The sequence below is a fragment of the Aspergillus aculeatus genome (genome assembly GCF_001890905.1).
Source record: "Aspergillus aculeatus ATCC 16872 unplaced genomic scaffold ASPACscaffold_1, whole genome shotgun sequence".
Classification (NCBI taxonomy): Eukaryota; Fungi; Ascomycota; class Eurotiomycetes; order Eurotiales; family Aspergillaceae; genus Aspergillus; species Aspergillus aculeatus.
Genome location: NW_017962976.1, coordinates 2,166,685 through 2,182,309, shown reverse-complemented (window position 1 = coordinate 2,182,309; position 15,625 = coordinate 2,166,685). Strand labels below are relative to the sequence as shown.

The window sequence follows — 15,625 nt, the reverse complement described above, 5'->3', positions numbered from 1 at the left end:
GTAGGCATTTGTTGTGCACATTTCGAAGCAACACAGAAGCTCAGATCAATCATAAAAGAATGTCTTATGCCAGTCCACATATCACAGACGGCTTTATTTCATTTATGAGAACGTAGTATATGCAGGCACAGAGGGCCTGGTGCGTGCAGTGGTAGCACCACGCATACGTTCACAGCTGCATCTACTAGCATGGAACTAGCAAACACCAATGCCAATACATACCCACTCTAGCTCAACGAGACATTCTGCAGGGTCCTGAAAGACTGGAAGCGAGCTCAGAACAAAGAATGTCGATCAATAGGCTTATGACAGAATGTTCTACAGTTCTGTTCCATTTTCACCTCCGGAGATAAGCTCGGACGTAAGATCGGCGCGCGCCGGGGACACCGACGGCTGTAGATCGGAGATCTGCATGTCTCTTGCACGGATTTTAGCTCGGGTCGCACGAGAGAACTAAGAAAGGTCGAAGACTTAATCTAATGTCTATCTCGAGATTCTGACATGCTGTCAATTGCCTCGTCAAGTCGAATCAAGCATCTGTTGATTGCTCGGCTGATCGGCTTGGTCTTGGCGTTTGCGGAAATCTCCGCAGCTGCAGGTGAGATGAACATAACGGTGGGCTTGAATTGTGCTAAATGACGTAGCAAGTCTCAGCCACGGCTCGTATTGGAAATCGCCTTCATCTAAATGACTGCAGTGAACACGGTTCAGCACTTTAAGCGTTGGGCTTGGCAGCCGGAGTTAGCTGTCATGACTTATCTCCTACGGGAATAACCTCCAGGCTGACACGAGGAGCCAAAGAGCATCATCTATGATGAAGTATATCAGGAGTGCTTCCGCCCGGGGACCATGTCTTTGCACAATAACACTAAGTGACACCGGTCTCACATTACCATCACAACCTAAAGCCAACAGCAGCAATGGCCAACAACACCGACCTCAAGATCGTCTTCGGTGCCATGACATTTGGCAAGCCCAGTACGCATCTACTACACCCACCCTGCACTAACTGAAACATGACCCTAACCGAGAGATAGACACCCTCGGTGCGCGCGTCTTCGACAACGCAACAGCATCCACCATTCTCGACACCTTCCAAAGACACCATCACCGCGAGATCGACACCGCGCGACTCTACGGCCACGGCTCGTCAGAGGAAATGCTCGCCGCGCTAGCCTGGCAGTCCCGCGGCCTGACCATGGCCACGAAGCTGTACCCAAACGCGAACAGCCAGGTCCCTAACGTGGAGACATACACGCACACGCCCGCGGACGTCCGACGGGGCCTGCAGGACAGCCTGCGCGCGCTCGACACCGCGCAGGTCGACCTGTTCTACCTGCACGGGCCGGACCGCCGCGTGCCGTTCGAGGAGACCCTGCGCGAGGTCCACCGCCTACACGAGGAAGGCCGATTCGCGCGCTTCGGCCTCAGCAACTTCATGGCGTGGGAGGTGGCGCAGATCTGCGAGCTCTGCATCCGCCACGGCTGGATCCGCCCCACGGTCTACCAGGGGGTGTACCATGCGCTGCAGCGCAGCGTGGAGGCGGAGCTCATCCCCTGTCTCCGGAAGTATGGCATCGCGCTGTACGCGTTCCAGCCGCTGGCCGGCGGGTTCCTGACGGGCCGGTACTCGCGCCAGCAGACCGAGTTTGAGGCCGGGTCGCGGTTCGATCCGGCAATCGTGCAGGGGGCGGTGGCGCGCGGGCGGTACTGGAATGATACGTACTTTGATGCGCTGGAGAGGATCCAGGAGGTGTGTGGGCGGTTGGGGCTGACGGTGGCGGAGGTGGCGCTGCGGTGGTTGAAGTATCATTCCGAGTTGCGGGCGGAGTTGGGGGACGCGATTATCATTGGCGCCAGTAGTGTGCGGCATCTGGAGGAGAACCTGGCGGATCTGGAGAAGGAGCCGTTGCCGGAGGAGGTGGTCAAGGTGCTGGAGGAGGCGTGGGGGTTGATTCGGGGGGTTGCCCCGAACTATTGGCACTGATCTTGAGAGTGGTTTTATGGATTCCTCAAGCGTTGAGATAGCGTTGTATAGCGTTTTATACTGAAGGACGTTTTGTTCATTATGTTGAAACAGAAAGACTTCATCAACAATGATATTTCATGCGATATAGCCCAGCCATTCGCTTTACATATAAGTACAGTTTAGTCACATCTCAATAATCATAACATTCATAGTAATCCTTCAGATCAGTTCTTGGGCTGATGGCTCGGTGCCCGTCCCACTCGGTCTTCTCCCGTTTGCCCTCCAACCATCGTCTGAGCTTCTTTTTTTGAGAACAGCTTCTCATCCTTGCTGGGCGACTGGGCGCGGAAGACGAGAGCGGCGCCGGCAATCACGCCGAAGATACTGAAGAGGGCGAGGTTTCGGGAACTACATGATGAAGTAATGAGTATCTACCTTACATGCACTGTCGATGACAAACATAGTATGACTTACCGAACTGAGCTAGGGTGGCCGTTCGTGATACCTCCGGAGTGTGCAACCATGATGACGATTGCTGTGGAACGGGTTTGGTGGTGGTGGATGATTCTGGTTTTTAGGGTGCTTGCTCAGGAGATGAATGAGTGCAATAGCTTATCACCACAATCGATGAGAGGACTAATCGTTGATATATGCTGTGGTTGAGACTACATACACATGACGTCAAGTACTACATGTATATCCGTCGGATATGTTTCGTTCCGCCGGATATACAGAGGACATGTGGCTACCATGGGATGCATTTCTTTTTGCGTCAGGAAGACGTTGACATGAACTCTGTGGGTGTGGCTGATTCGAGTGACGAGAGTGGTGGTCATGCGTGTCCAGATTTAAATCAAAATGCTCCTTCCAGGCGCTGTCATGGCATGACCCGCGGGATAAGCTTGAGCCGATAAGATACTCGATCAGATTTCGCTTTGGTTCTGCACAATCATCAAGTATTGATCGATCCAGTCTTCTCCGCCCTCAGTTATCCACCCAGCTTTCGTAAATGTGCTGCGTCTTGACTGTATAACATTGAGTGCAACTAGGGTGTGTTCCAGAGATCGAGATACTTAAGTCCTCGACTCTAAGCCGTATCCTCTAGTGCGCAATATTCTTCGGAGCACTGAACGACCGACAATGATCATGACTTTAGAGTCTGGTACCAAGATGAATCTTACATACCATATATAACTAATCCCTGAGTATTGCATGAAACACGCAGGCAAAGTCTTGCGACCTAGGCATTGTCTTTGTGATGAGTGCCCGGACAGGCCACAGGAGATTGATAAAGCCCAAGCTCCACGATCTAGACTGGGCCAGATCGACGTACCCCCGGTCCTCCACGGCTCCATTCCCACGAAGCCGCTCCGGCAGAGCTGTTCTCCATGATAGACAAAAACAAGCTCAATTCTGGCCACTCCCCAACATGGAATATGTAAAGGGACCACCCCCATTCACCGAAGCTAAACCCAACCGGGCTCCGCAATCGGGGCTCCGCAATCCCGACGTCATCGATGCCGAAAACCGTCCGATCCCGATTGCCGCGATTCTGGAATCTGAATCAACAACATCCACAAAAAACCACCTACGTCTCTTTCTCTCATTCTTACCCCGCGCACCTCAATTCCCCTTGTTTCTTTCTCAGAACTACACACACACACACTCATCAATAAAAATGTCACCCACAACAGCAACCTACCTCTTCGGAGGTCCGAAGTAAGACCCGGCCAAACCCCTAATCACCTCCACAACCACCAAGCCACTAACCCAACCGTCCAACAAAACCAGCCCCTGGACCCCCGAAGACTGGACCTCCTCCGACGACCGCGTCCGCGGCGGCGCCTCCCACTCCTACCTCACCATCACGCCTTCTTCTTCCGACGACGAAAAGACTACAGCCCGCTTCCACGGCACCCTCGACATCCACACCCTGGGCGGCGCCGGCTTCGCCTCCCAACGCACGACCACCACGACCAAAGAATGGGACCTCTCCCGGTTCTCGGGGATAGAGGTGCATGTCCCCCACGCCGACGACAAGCGCTACACCCTCATGCTGAAGGATGAGATCCTGCCGAATCGGCCGGACGGGCGGGAGCGGAGCTCGCTGTCGTGGGAGGTGGACTTCACCGTACCGGAAGGGGGTGGGAGGTTACGGTTTGCGTGGAAGGAGTTTCGGCCGACGTACCGTGGGAGGGAGATGAGGGATGGGGTGAAGCCGTTGGATTTGGAGAGGGTGAGGAGGGTGGGGATTATGGTGAGGAGGTGAGTTGTTTTTCTTCTCTCGTCCATTCTTTTTTGGGGGAGAAGATGTTTTGGGATAGGGATTTGTGCTGATGGTTGTGGTTGTGTAGTTTCTTTGGAGAGCAGGAGGGGGAGTTTGAGTTGGTGGTGGAGTCGATTCGGGGGTTCGAGGCCCCCAAGGAGGAGATGAGGTATAAGGATGATGTGTTTGCAACTACTTGTGCAGTGGAGGAGTATAATGAGAAGTGGGGTGAGGAAAGGGAGGGGGAGGGGCTGAGTCGCAAGGCGCAATGGATGGCTAGCTCACGGCCTTGGGATCGGTTGAGGGCGATGTTCTGCTGTGGGATCTAGTATTCTTTAGTTCCATCAAGACGGAGGTAGGGTGAAGCTAAAATAGAAAAAACAACACTATGGATGCGATTACCTCCTCCCCCTAAGCATACAGCCCATGCCCAACACAGTACAGTACATACTCTCACTCTCCAACCCCCGAATAACCCTCCCAAACAAAAGCCTCCACCTCCCCAACCAACCTCTTCAACCGTCTCTCATCCTCCCCACCCACCGTAACAGCTACATAACTCCTCCCCCCATCCACCCCCTGCACCCAAGCCGTAACAATCATCCTCCCTTCCTCTATCTCCCTTGCAAACCTCTCCACCCACCCACTTCTATCTCCAATAACATACAAAGGCGACAAAACCGCCACCTCCACCAAACCCCTTCCCACAAAATGCCCCCTCAACAACCCCAGATGATACGACCCCGTCACCCGCGGATTCACATCCACAATCACGTGTCGGCCCCCATTCTCCTCGGTCATCACATCCGCCCCAACCGGCCCATAATACCCCTCCGCATGTAAATTCTCCGCTAAAGCGACGACAACCCCCCAGTACCGCTCCTTGAGCCGTTGCTGCGCAGGGAACGACACCCACCCGCCGCACCACTGGCCCTGCGCGTTGAACTGCTGCCGCGAGGCCGTGTGAAAGATCACCCTTCCGGTCTGCGTGAGGAAGAAGGAGATGCCGTGGGCCTCGCCCGCCACGAAGGGCTGGAGGATGAGAGCCAGAGGGTGGAGGTGGGCGTTCTGGGGCGTGACATGCGGGAAGGAGGTGTGTAGGATGGCGCGGAGGCGAATGTAGGCGTCGGATCTGTCGGTTTCGGAGCGGACCAGAAGGGTACCGCGGCCGGAGGCGGCGACGGAGACTTTGATGACGAAGGGGAGGGAGGGGTATGATTGGATGGAGTGGAGCATGCGGCTGATTTCTGCTTCGATGGCTGCGGGGTGGTCCGCAGTTGGGGGGATGATGGGGTCAATGATGAGGGAATTTGGCGTCGGGAGGGAGGAGAGTGCGAGCCACCGTTTGCTGAGGAGGTGGTAGTGGGTTTCCGGGGGTAGGATGTGCGGGAGGTGGGCCAGTTCGTCTTGCGGGACGATGATGGCGATCTGTGTGTTCGGCGGGAGGTCGATTGCGGAGGCGTTGCGGGGGAACTGTAGCTTTGGTCGTTGGGTTGGGTGCAGCTGGGCGTGGAGAGTGACAACATCGGCGATGGCTGGGGATGGGGGTTGTTCTGGCTTCTTCTGGCTTTCCGCGTCGGTGGTTGCGGGAAGCGAGTCGAACAGAATGACGGGCGCGCGGCCGGCGATGAAGGAGTAGCGCTGCGCGATGCCGCGCTCGAGTATGTTTTGCATCGCGTTCGGGGCGGTGGTGTTGGGGAAGGTGATGCCATACAGGAAGTGCTCGGAGGAGAAGGGGTGAGGCATCGCCCGCGAGGGCTGGCTAGGGTGTGGGTACGCAGTCACCACCCCATGAGGTTCGTCGCTGTCCAGCGAATAGAGGTCGTCGAGGGTGGTGTCTAGGATTATGGTCATGTCGGTAGCAATCATGATGGATGATGTCTAAGATGTAGATCTAGTAGTCGAGGGTCAATGATAGCACTTAAGATTGATCTCTCGCAATGTGAGAGTGTTACACCTGGGAAGGCTTCGGATGTAGATTCTGTCTAGCCATATCATCAATTAATAGACGTCAATTGGCGTCATGGAGGAAAGGTCGACCGATGTCTAATTCCGTCGGCGTATGTGTTCCGATCCATCTTCTAAGGAAAGATCCTAGCCAAGATGACATGTTACCTAAGTGTTTCTCGGCATGTAGACTGACACAGCCTGCTTTAGAAGAAAGTATAGACTCATCACTGACATTTCTGCTTCTGAAGTTCGTTGAGTGAGATAGTACCGGAGGATATGGGCAAGTAAGGTACAGGCAACGTGTCTCAGGCCCCAGAATATCGACACTGCACCTGCAGAAGACGGGGTTGAGTACTGGGATTTTTATGGATCAGCCAAGCACCTCTCTCCGGCAATTTGTCCCAGATCAAAAGTAAACAACTCTCGTGAACAAAAATATAAATCAATCACTAATTAGACTTATCAGATCGGCATATTTAGGTATCATTTCACATATCAGATCAATCATAATCCCAGAGCATTGATGATTGCCTTTCCAACACCGGTGGCACTGGCCGGGTTCTGGCCAGTGATGAGAGCACCACCAAGACCAGCGACCTGAGAGACGACAACCTTCTCGCCCCAGGGCTCATCGGCCTTGACGTACTTGCCCCCGGAGACGCGGTTCAGCTCGGTCTCCAGCATGAAAGGCATGATGGGGCTGAGGCCGACCTGGTCTTCCTCGGTGTTGGAGAAACCGGTGACCTCCGCGCCAGCAAGAAGAGGCTCGCCGGAGGGGGTGGTCGCGTTAATCAGCACAGCAGGACCGTGGCAGACGGCGGCGACGGGCTTCTTAGCAGCAGCGAACTCCTGGATCAGAGCCAGGGACGTCTTGTCGCTGTGCAGATCGTACATCGCTAGTGGGAATCAGTACCATTCTCAATCGACAGGCTGGGATGACAAAAAGACTTACGTCCGTGGCCACCGACATAGAAGATGGCATCGAACTCGGAGACCTTGGAGGCGACATCGGACAACTTGACGGTGTTGGTCCAGAGAGCCTCCTGCTCCTTTAGGAACTTGGTCGAGGAGGGGTCGCTCTCGAACATCTTCACGGAGCTGGGGTCGAGAGGGGCCTTGCCACCCTTGGGGGAGGCGATGACCAGCTCTGCCTTCTCATGGAGAACTTCCCAGGGGTGAGCGAACTCGGGCTATTTACAGTGTCAGTTGCTCATCGTCATAGAAATTGATTTTTGTGCGAATGGCGGGGTCCTCACCAGATACCAACCAGTGGGGTGGTTGTTAGCAGGGAAGTGGTCCTGGGAGGTGAGGACAACGAGAACTTTGGGAGCCATGATGGAAAGTGTATGATCAATGAGGAATTGACTATATGTTGTTGCATTCGATCAATGTCTCTCTCTTTGAGGTTTATATAGATGTTGCAGTCGCAGAAATGGATGACATCAAGAGCTTGAAAGAGATTATTCAGCAGCACAAAACGGGAACGGGCGGGGCACGGGAGACTTTCCCCAAAACTGATTAGTCGGTTCTTGAGCTATCGGTTAAATTCTCCTCACCTCTTCTTCCTTACACAATTTAAAACATGCCACTGCTTTCTTTGGGTTTCCAGAGGGGCTTCCATATCGTGATTGGATGTAGATCTTCCAGTATTCCCGAGAAATAGTCTTAAATCCGGGGTTTCATGCAAGCTGCTTACACCGCATGGGGTGGACCCACCTATTCCACGCTAAGCCACCAATTTTCGAGCAAGTTCAGGGCGTTGACATAGCTACGGACGAGAAGGAAACTGAAACAAGCTCTTCGGAAGGATTTACAAGCAGCGGAGAGACACAAGTACTCTATACCTAGTACCAACTATAGATAACCTCATCAGGACCGAGCTGGCCCGAGATCCGACACTAATCAGGTTAATACATGCTGGGCAATGCTTGCTTGATAGCTTCCAATCGACGAATTGTCTCATGACCGTGAGTCGTGGACCTGGTCCACAGGATTCATAATCAATGCCGTGGTTGATTGCCCCGGATCACCCGCAAGGACTGTGGAAGATTCGAGAGTCGATTGCATAAGCTTCGAAACCAGCTCGAGATGGTGGTCAACGCATCGTTCTCTTCAGGATTACAGAACTACAAAAGCACGACCACTGGGATCCAATTCTCAGACACGAAGACACAAGGCAGGCACGAAATTGTTCTCTATAGATTTCTTCACTTGCTTTACCCACTTCACTATCCTCACAGATGAGCCAACACAGCGTCTGCACCAGAAACCTATGTTGAAGATTAGCAACTCCTGAAACAGAGCCGGTGAATGCAAGCCGGTGTCTTACCTTGACTCCCTTCTCTGTCTCAATCTGTGCGTAAGTCACCTTTCCGTGGTCAATGATGATCGCGAAACGGCCGGTGCGGCCGCCATTCGCCCAGCCGATGGAGTTGGCAAATTTGGCATCGGGATCGGAGAGGAAAAGCTAGACTCGTCAGGTGGGAAACAGGGGACTCAATTAAAGAACATACGATATCATCGCCCTTGATGTTATTGGCCTTGCCCCAAGCACTCATCACAAATGGATCATTGGAGGCAATGACAGCGACCACCTCCACTCCCTTCTCCTTAAGCCGCGGAAGGTTCTGGATGTACCCCGGAACGTGATTGATGGAGCAGGTGGGGGTGAAAGCTCCTATGGATTTGGATCCGCATTTTAGTACTCATTGTTCCACCTAGAGAGAAAACATGGGGTAGATTAGAACGCACCAGGCACGGCGAAGAGCACGACTTTCTTATCGGCCCATTCTTTCGAGGCGTTGTAGTTGATGGGAATTCCGCAGGAGGTAATCTCGCCGCTTTCCTCGGTCCAGGGGATGTACCTATCCAATGGTGTCTCAGTAAATATTCACCGCTTCCCCCGGGCAATTGAAGACATACTGGAACACAACGTCAGAGGGGAAAGAATCTCCGGGTTTGAGGGCCATGGTGATGTTAGACGGATTTGATTCTTGTTGATTGTTGGGCAAAAGTCAATTGAGAACGAGGGGGAAGGACGAGGAGAAAGTGCGGGGTTGGCGTTCTTAAGGGAGCGAACATATCGATGAATCAGTGGCGGTTGATGAGTTGTTACTTGTTATGCAGCTCGTCATTCCGATGCGGTCAAGCGCGAGGACCTCGGCGCTTTCCGTCCGCATCCCGCATCCTGCCTCTGAGATACTTCAGCTCAGATACTCAATTCCGGAAAATGAAACAGATAAAATCTATTCAGAACATACAAATCTATTTACATTAATCAGATCGTTTCTCATAACCTCACCTCTAGCCCCCTACACGGCCCGTCCAAACTGAACCGGTTTTTCAATAGGGACTCCCAGCGTCTTTGCAGCGTTGATCACCCACTCCGGTTCACGCAGGAACTGGCGGGCCAGAAACACCAGATCAGCGCGTGGGAATGATCCAGACAGGGTGGCCTCCGCTGCGCGAGCCTCTTCCGCTCCTTCTACAATCTCCTTCGCCTGCTCTGCGTCCGTGATGTATCCAACGCTGCCCACAAGCGTCGATGCTCCAGCTTCCCGAATTGCTTTGCGAATATGACCTGCCAGGTCAATCTGATAATTCTTGTTGCTCATGTGAATGTTCTGGTCCTTGTGGTTACCACCAGAGCTGACATCCACTAGATCAACTCCGAGTTCCGGCAGGTCCGCAACCAAGCGAACCGTACTGTCGAGGTCCCAAGAGCCGGACTCGGCCGCCACAGCCTTTCCATCCAGCCACTCGACCGCGCTCACACGCACAAACAGTGGGGTGCCGCTGGGGATCGCCGCTCGAATAGCCGCCGCGACCTCCCGCAGAAGTCGAGTGCGATTCTCAAAGCTCCCACCATACTTGTCCGTCCGCTTATTGGTAACCGGACTCAGGAATTGGTTGAGAAGATACCCATGCGCTGCGTGAATTTCAATGACATCCACACCAGCTCGGACGGCCGCCTCAGCGCTTCTGGCGAAGGCCTTGACCACCTCGTCAATCTCCTCCGTGCTCAGCGCCCGTGGCGTCCAGTATCCCTCGCCTGTGCCGTCCCAGATATGTTCCTTCCCACCTGATGGCCCGACAATATCCGAAGGCCAGCCGAATGCGTCCTCGTCCGACTTCAAGGTTGGCTTCCCGGCCTTCGTGGCTAACCAAGGAGCCGTCGTGCTGGCCTTGCGTCCGGCGTGGGCCAATTGCACCGCGACCTTGGCGCCCTGAGCGTGGCAGAAGCGTACAACCCGCTCGAGAGCCTTGACTTGCTCCGACTCCGGGGCTGTGTCCCACAATCCGACATCATTAGGGGAAATGCGACCGTTCGGTTGCACGGCGCTCGCTTCAACGAAAACTAGACCGGCGCCTTTGAGAGCGAAATGGCCAAGGTGGGCGACGTGATAATCGGTTAGGGCGCCAACAAGAGGAGAGGACGGATCGGGTTCAGCGGAATACATGCACATGGGAGAAACCACGACACGGTTCTTGAAGGTCACGTCGCGGATCGTCAACGGGCGGAAAAGGGTCGGCGTAGCGGCATCGCGGGGTTGAACGGCAGCGCCGGCATTATTGGCGGGAGTGTAGTAGGGAAGGTGGTCGGCTTTGACCACGAGAGTAGAGGGGCTCATGATGGCTTTGGCAGGCACAAACAGTTGAGTCTTGTAAGTGAATCGTTTATCATGGTAGGCTTGGACAATGGGATGGTTCTTATACTTGCACCCAGCAAGCTTTACAAGATGGCGTCAGAGAAGTGTCGAAGGAGCTGCTGACAAATGCCGTGAGCACGGATGCATTATTAATTGATTTTATCGCAGGGCACTCTTTGAGACACGAAAAACTCTCATTATTTCCTGCGGCATTTACTGCGCGATTTCCTTGATGTCCCACATGAGTTTCTCCAACACTCCTGTCCGCGTTGACCAGATAGAATCGTGGTCGGTCCCCGGCATTACCACGGATTCGAAAGCCACACCACCTCCCAATTCGGCACGCGTAAAGCACTGTACAAAGTACTGCTGCCCTTTGGAGCCGATCATACTATCTTTGTCCGCAAAAATAGCTTTCAGACGCAGGGGCGCCTCTTGTGGATGATGCTGCTTTTGATCCTGTTCCAACTGCCCCAATTGCCGGACATAAGCCGGGAGATCCTCACAAGCCCCCCACAGCCCCAGTGGCCCTTTCTTCAGACAGATCATCGCCTCATCATTGATGCCGGTGGAGCTTTCGGTAAACATGTACTCCATGGTGATCTTCTCTAGCTTCTCCACAGCTTCTACAGGCATTCCGTACGTGGTAAGACCGTCGTCAGCTTCTTCGGGATCAAGGCTCTTGCCTATTCCGGGTAAGCTGGAAGACATTTTCGTCAGGATGCCTGAACTGGCACCAAAAGCAGGTGCTGCCTTAGTCAAGGTGAATTGAATGAGTTTGTTCCACTGATTAAGCACCCCCTTAGGAAGCATCTGAGCCATCTGCATGGACAACACATCGGAATGCTTGGGCTCGACCCAGGGTGCTGACCGATCCGTTAGCGAAGTCGTATAAGGTGCTATCGTAGTCACTGCCACTCACCGAGAAGCATTGCGATTGGCGTCTGAGGCCATAGCAAATCTCTCTTGTGCATAAGCAAATTCAACAGGTAAATGGTGCCCGCGCTGTGCGAAACAGGCACCACATGCGAGATTGACAGATAATCCAACAGCGCTGTCACGGTTTCTAGCCAGACAGAGACTCGCTTCTCGATTGGAACAGGCGTTGATCCGCCCAGCCCCGGGCTGTTATTCTTAGCAACTTGACTTGCATCCGATTCGGAATAATTTAATGAATACGAGCGAGCCACTCACCGATCGATAGATAGTATTCTGACTCCGATCATATTTGCTAAGTGGTCTTTGTGATAAAGCCATAGTCGGCTCCCTGCCATACCGGGAACGGCTAAGATCGTAGGTACCGGAGTTCCATCTTCGTGCTGACGCGGCCCAACATCAGCATATGTCACAGCCAAAGGGCCATGATCTGCTGTCGCGGGGAGAATGAATCGCTGATGGAAGCGTCTCTGCGCGGTGAATTCGAACAACTCTGGAGTGTCTGCCATGGAAGATTTATATTTATACAGTAGGGATATTTGCAAACATTGATGTGAGGGCAAGAAGAAAACAGCATGAGGCTGCCTGCAGCGAGCAGGAAAGCGTTTTCATATTCAAGAGGAAGTGAAGGATTTCGGACAAAGAAGACCTTTTCCCAAGTTAGGTTAAAGCTGACTCGTATAACCTGCGGCGCCCCATTCGCCCAGGTATCTAGGCATCAGTGTCTTGACGAGTTTCACTGAATCTACACTGCATTAAATATAAGCCTGCTTATCGTCGGGGTTATGCGGGGCAAATTGGACCCGTGACGGCCAACAGGTACCTTAGTTGCCGCAAGCCGTGCATGGTGAAATAGCCCTATGAGAGCTGCCCTTACTACTCCGGAGTACATCGGTGTTAAGCCCACGTGCCTGACGCTCTGATCACCGACAAATGAACATACCTCATAGTTTGGACATACCATTCTATGCGCATGCTGCCTCTTTACTTTCTACAGCTGGGGCGGCCATTTTGGCGGAAGGGAGGCGGCAGAGAAGCAAAGATGATGCGAAAGTCATGCGTCGAGCTCTGTTGGGGTTTTCCATCTAACCGGCTAGGAGAACCGATTCTGAGTGATGCAATGTGCACTGAGTCTACAACTTCCGGGAGTGCGGCATGATCATCACAAAATGTCAAGTCACAACCTATTCTTGATGTCAGAATTGCCCATGAGGTGATTCTATGTTGAAACCAGCACGAATTAACTCACACCGCAATGTCTACCATCAACTTCTCGGTCAGGTCTGATGATACTTTCTCTAGTACAACAACACTTCCTTGAACAACAGCAAGGCCAGAGATACCACTTGAGGCCCGTCTCATCAAACAAACCAGATAAGCAAAATGATCCCTTTGAAGCGACCCAATATCACAAATATTGTCAAGAAGCGCCTGGGGACCTCGTCACTGAAGGCGAGATGGGAAGCTTGCATGACACTGGTCGCTCCACATGGCCCAGAGATGCTTGAACTTCTGTTGGACTGTATCTTGTGCTTGTTGATGCTATGAGAAAGAATTTTTCATGCACGGGAGGAACGCAAGATCAAGTCGAAGAATAAAGAGGATTACCGTCATCAGCAAAAGCCGCGCTGCTTGTTAACGTTCGCCACACGTTCAGCTTCGGCGGGCTCTAGTGGACTGGCTGAGAAATGAGCGTCCATGCTTAGAGGAAGATGGCACGAGATTTGCATTGCATAAAATATGCTGAAAATAAAAGAGCCTCTCTCAAGTACTCTTCTCTTCTTGAGCATCGACGAAAGGCTTCAGCCCGAAGAACTTCCAGACGCGGGCACTGTCCAGCTCCTCTTTGCCCTTGGTGGGAAGAATTAACTCGGCCGACCTGTCACTCACGTACATCACACTCTTCTTCTGCACATCGTCAGCCTCGCCTGCTGATAGTGGGACGCCTACTCACCAGACCAAGCGTCAACTTTGTCGCACCTTCCCACCACTTCGGCTGGTACTCGACAAGAGTCTTGCCCTTGATTGCTCGCACGATGTTCCTTGCAACCACCTCCGCCTGCTGAAATGCGCCACGAGCATTCTGCACCGCATCCACCTCAGTCACATCTCCAGCTGCGTATATCCGACTGCAGGCCTTATCCACAAGCTGCAACGTAGGGCAGATGCGACTATGGCCAGACTCAGCGATGGACGAAGGCGACACCTCTCCCACCAAGCCTGAGTTTGGCCTTTGCCCAACGCATTTGATCTACAAGCGTCAGCCAGCTCCTCGCTCGGGGGCATAAACGCCCAACCTACCAAGCAATCACACTTTACCACTTGATCTGACTCCAACTTGACCTCTTCCATTCGCTCCAGCTGGTCGTCTATCACCACCCTCTCCCCCATCAACACCTTCACCCCCAGTGCCTGCAACCCATCCAACGCCCTCCGACTCAACCCCTCCCCATATCCTCGATTCAACAGCCTCTCCCCCGAATGCACCAACGTAACATTCTTTTCGGGATACCGCTCCTTCACATCCCCGGCCATCTCCACACCCGCCGCGCCACCCCCAAGCAGCACCACATCCCGCGCGGTCCGAATCCTCTCCTGCTCGCCTCTCAGCATCACCATCCCCTCTTCTTTTGTCTTCCCACCAACCCGCGACGGTAACCCCGCAGCCACTGCGCCTGTCGCCACGACCAAATACTCAAACGCAATCTCCTTGCCTGACTCTTCTAGCACGACTTTCCCCTCTCCCGCACCAGACTCGAGAACGATCCTCCCCACCGCCCCAGTAATCCATGTATACGCCCCCTCCGCCACGGGCGCGAGATACCCCCTGTAAGGGAAGAAAGCCTTGTGTTCGTGGCCCGCCACAACACAGAACCGAGGCAGGACCCAGGTGAGTTGGAAATGGGAGTTCCGCTCGATGACGACAACGCGGTAACCCGTCGGGAGGATGGAGGCAAGACCCCGGGCGGCGTGGTAGCCGGCGAAGGAGGCGCCACTGACCACGATGTCCTTCGGGTCTCGGACGGTGTGATAGGTTAGGCGGTGGAGGCGCGGGGTGAGCGCGAGGGCGATGTGGGTGGTGACTTGTTGGAGGGTTAGGTGGAGGGTTTTGAGGATGAGGAGGAGGGTGCGGAGCATTTTTGTGGGTGTGGTCGTTTTTCGTCACTGCCAGTATTTGGGATTATTAGTGTGGTGCTTGGTTTTTTGTGAAGGAGTCAGTAGTGGTTGAGCAAGAAGTCAAGTTTCCCGTGTTATGGTCTCTGGGACAATGCACTGGGTGAATGGACGTATATGTACGGTCTCTACGGTCTCATAATACAGGATAAAAGGATTCGGTTGCTCCGAATGAGCTGATCTAAATCCTACCGTTCTACTCCCCACTGTTGTGACCGGACATCTTATCTGATCCGATCCGATGATCGGGGGTTCCATGGTTCAGCCTGGTGATCGGCTGTGGGTGCAGGTGGGCTATACGAGGTGACCCCAAAATAGGCTGGGGGATACAGGCCCCAAGATTCATTGTAGCTTATGAACGGAGATGAGTTTCGGGGCGGAGACGGGGTTCAGGCTCGGTATCTCCGTCTTCGGAGAATTGGATTTGCCTAATGTTTTGGATGCTGGGCCTCTCTGTAGCATGATAGATCCGTACTCGCCCTTTTTGGTTCTATAAGGCAGCAAGTTTCCCTAGTTCGAACGACTGAAGGGTTGTCATTGATTGGCTTGTGATGACATGCGTGTCATTGCCTCAGCGTAGAATAGAGTGCTTCAAAGGAGGTCTTGGCCATCGCAGTCTGTGTAGATACTATATCTTCATGGAACCAATGAATACAAAGCATAATTGCAATGGACATCGGA

At 53.4% G+C, this 15,625-nt stretch overlaps 9 protein-coding genes across 9 annotated transcripts; 2 read left to right on the top strand and 7 right to left on the bottom strand.

Annotated features, from left to right (window-relative positions):
- The first annotated feature begins 825 nt into the window (after window positions 1–825).
- On the top strand, window positions 826–2,030 carry ASPACDRAFT_1861850 (aldo/keto reductase family protein). Its single transcript, XM_020197788.1, has 2 exons — window positions 826–978; window positions 1,038–2,030. The coding sequence occupies exons 1-2, from the start codon at window positions 921–923 to the stop codon at window positions 1,985–1,987; spliced, it is 1,008 nt and encodes a 335-aa protein (XP_020061272.1). The 5' UTR covers window positions 826–920; the 3' UTR covers window positions 1,988–2,030.
- Window positions 2,031–2,193: 163 nt separating this feature from the next.
- ASPACDRAFT_38494 (uncharacterized protein) lies at window positions 2,194–2,493 on the bottom strand (the record flags this gene model as incomplete). The annotated part of the gene is made up of 2 exons (XM_020200454.1): window positions 2,194–2,377; window positions 2,444–2,493. The coding sequence occupies 2 exons, from the start codon at window positions 2,491–2,493 to the stop codon at window positions 2,194–2,196; spliced, it is 234 nt and encodes a 77-aa protein (XP_020061271.1).
- Window positions 2,494–3,399: 906 nt separating this feature from the next.
- Window positions 3,400–4,811, top strand: ASPACDRAFT_109930 (CIA30 family protein). The gene is made up of 3 exons (XM_020195437.1): window positions 3,400–3,688; window positions 3,761–4,234; window positions 4,324–4,811. Exons 1-3 carry the CDS (start codon window positions 3,648–3,650, stop codon window positions 4,562–4,564), a joined length of 756 nt encoding a protein of 251 aa, XP_020061270.1. The 5' UTR covers window positions 3,400–3,647; the 3' UTR covers window positions 4,565–4,811.
- ASPACDRAFT_56343 (putative solid-state culture specific protein) lies at window positions 4,689–6,104 on the bottom strand (the record flags this gene model as incomplete). Its single annotated transcript, XM_020203118.1, has 1 exon — window positions 4,689–6,104. One exon carries the CDS (start codon window positions 6,102–6,104, stop codon window positions 4,689–4,691), a length of 1,416 nt encoding a protein of 471 aa, XP_020061269.1.
- A 317-nt stretch (window positions 6,105–6,421) lies between these two features.
- ASPACDRAFT_74462 (type 1 glutamine amidotransferase domain-containing protein) lies at window positions 6,422–7,583 on the bottom strand. Its single transcript, XM_020204221.1, has 3 exons — window positions 7,442–7,583; window positions 7,138–7,375; window positions 6,422–7,081 (listed from the first exon to the last, which is right to left on the bottom strand). The coding sequence occupies exons 1-3, from the start codon at window positions 7,517–7,519 to the stop codon at window positions 6,690–6,692; spliced, it is 708 nt and encodes a 235-aa protein (XP_020061268.1). The 5' UTR covers window positions 7,520–7,583; the 3' UTR covers window positions 6,422–6,689.
- A 522-nt stretch (window positions 7,584–8,105) lies between these two features.
- Window positions 8,106–9,203, bottom strand: ASPACDRAFT_74461 (peroxiredoxin family protein). The gene is made up of 5 exons (XM_020204220.1): window positions 9,108–9,203; window positions 8,937–9,049; window positions 8,699–8,862; window positions 8,515–8,652; window positions 8,106–8,455 (listed from the first exon to the last, which is right to left on the bottom strand). The coding sequence occupies exons 1-5, from the start codon at window positions 9,152–9,154 to the stop codon at window positions 8,420–8,422; spliced, it is 498 nt and encodes a 165-aa protein (XP_020061267.1). The 5' UTR covers window positions 9,155–9,203; the 3' UTR covers window positions 8,106–8,419.
- Window positions 9,204–9,496: 293 nt separating this feature from the next.
- Window positions 9,497–10,816, bottom strand: ASPACDRAFT_20939 (NADH:flavin oxidoreductase/NADH oxidase; the record flags this gene model as incomplete). Its single annotated transcript, XM_020198983.1, has 1 exon — window positions 9,497–10,816. The coding sequence occupies one exon, from the start codon at window positions 10,814–10,816 to the stop codon at window positions 9,497–9,499; it is 1,320 nt and encodes a 439-aa protein (XP_020061266.1).
- A 231-nt stretch (window positions 10,817–11,047) lies between these two features.
- ASPACDRAFT_56339 (alpha/beta fold hydrolase) lies at window positions 11,048–12,279 on the bottom strand (the record flags this gene model as incomplete). The annotated part of the gene is made up of 3 exons (XM_020203116.1): window positions 11,048–11,700; window positions 11,757–11,959; window positions 12,029–12,279. 3 exons carry the CDS (start codon window positions 12,277–12,279, stop codon window positions 11,048–11,050), a joined length of 1,107 nt encoding a protein of 368 aa, XP_020061265.1.
- A 1,255-nt stretch (window positions 12,280–13,534) lies between these two features.
- On the bottom strand, window positions 13,535–15,092 carry ASPACDRAFT_1884534 (NAD(P)/FAD-dependent oxidoreductase; the record flags this gene model as incomplete). The annotated part of the gene is made up of 3 exons (XM_020198373.1): window positions 14,072–15,092; window positions 13,725–14,021; window positions 13,535–13,678 (listed from the first exon to the last, which is right to left on the bottom strand). Exons 1-3 carry the CDS (start codon window positions 14,906–14,908, stop codon window positions 13,535–13,537), a joined length of 1,278 nt encoding a protein of 425 aa, XP_020061264.1. The 5' UTR covers window positions 14,909–15,092.
- Window positions 15,093–15,625: the final 533 nt, after the last annotated feature.

Coding starts and splice junctions, on each gene's coding strand:
- ASPACDRAFT_1861850 (XM_020197788.1), top strand. CDS start 921: ATGGCCAACAACACCGACCTCAAGATCGTCTTCGGTGCCATGACATTT. Junction 979..1,037: donor CATGACATTTGGCAAGCCCA/GTACGCATCTAC, acceptor ACCGAGAGATAG/ACACCCTCGGTGCGCGCGTC.
- ASPACDRAFT_109930 (XM_020195437.1), top strand. CDS start 3,648: ATGTCACCCACAACAGCAACCTACCTCTTCGGAGGTCCGAA. Junction 3,689..3,760: donor TACCTCTTCGGAGGTCCGAA/GTAAGACCCGGC, acceptor CAACAAAACCAG/CCCCTGGACCCCCGAAGACT. Junction 4,235..4,323: donor GTGGGGATTATGGTGAGGAG/GTGAGTTGTTTT, acceptor GTGGTTGTGTAG/TTTCTTTGGAGAGCAGGAGG.
- ASPACDRAFT_74462 (XM_020204221.1), bottom strand. CDS start 7,519: ATGGCTCCCAAAGTTCTCGTTGTCCTCACCTCCCAGGACCACTTCCCT. Junction 7,376..7,441: donor ACCCCACTGGTTGGTATCTG/GTGAGGACCCCG, acceptor CACTGTAAATAG/CCCGAGTTCGCTCACCCCTG. Junction 7,082..7,137: donor CTATGTCGGTGGCCACGGAC/GTAAGTCTTTTT, acceptor GATTCCCACTAG/CGATGTACGATCTGCACAGC.
- ASPACDRAFT_74461 (XM_020204220.1), bottom strand. CDS start 9,154: ATGGCCCTCAAACCCGGAGATTCTTTCCCCTCTGACGTTGTGTTCCA. Junction 9,050..9,107: donor CCCTCTGACGTTGTGTTCCA/GTATGTCTTCAA, acceptor ACCATTGGATAG/GTACATCCCCTGGACCGAGG. Junction 8,653..8,698: donor ACATCAAGGGCGATGATATC/GTATGTTCTTTA, acceptor TGACGAGTCTAG/CTTTTCCTCTCCGATCCCGA.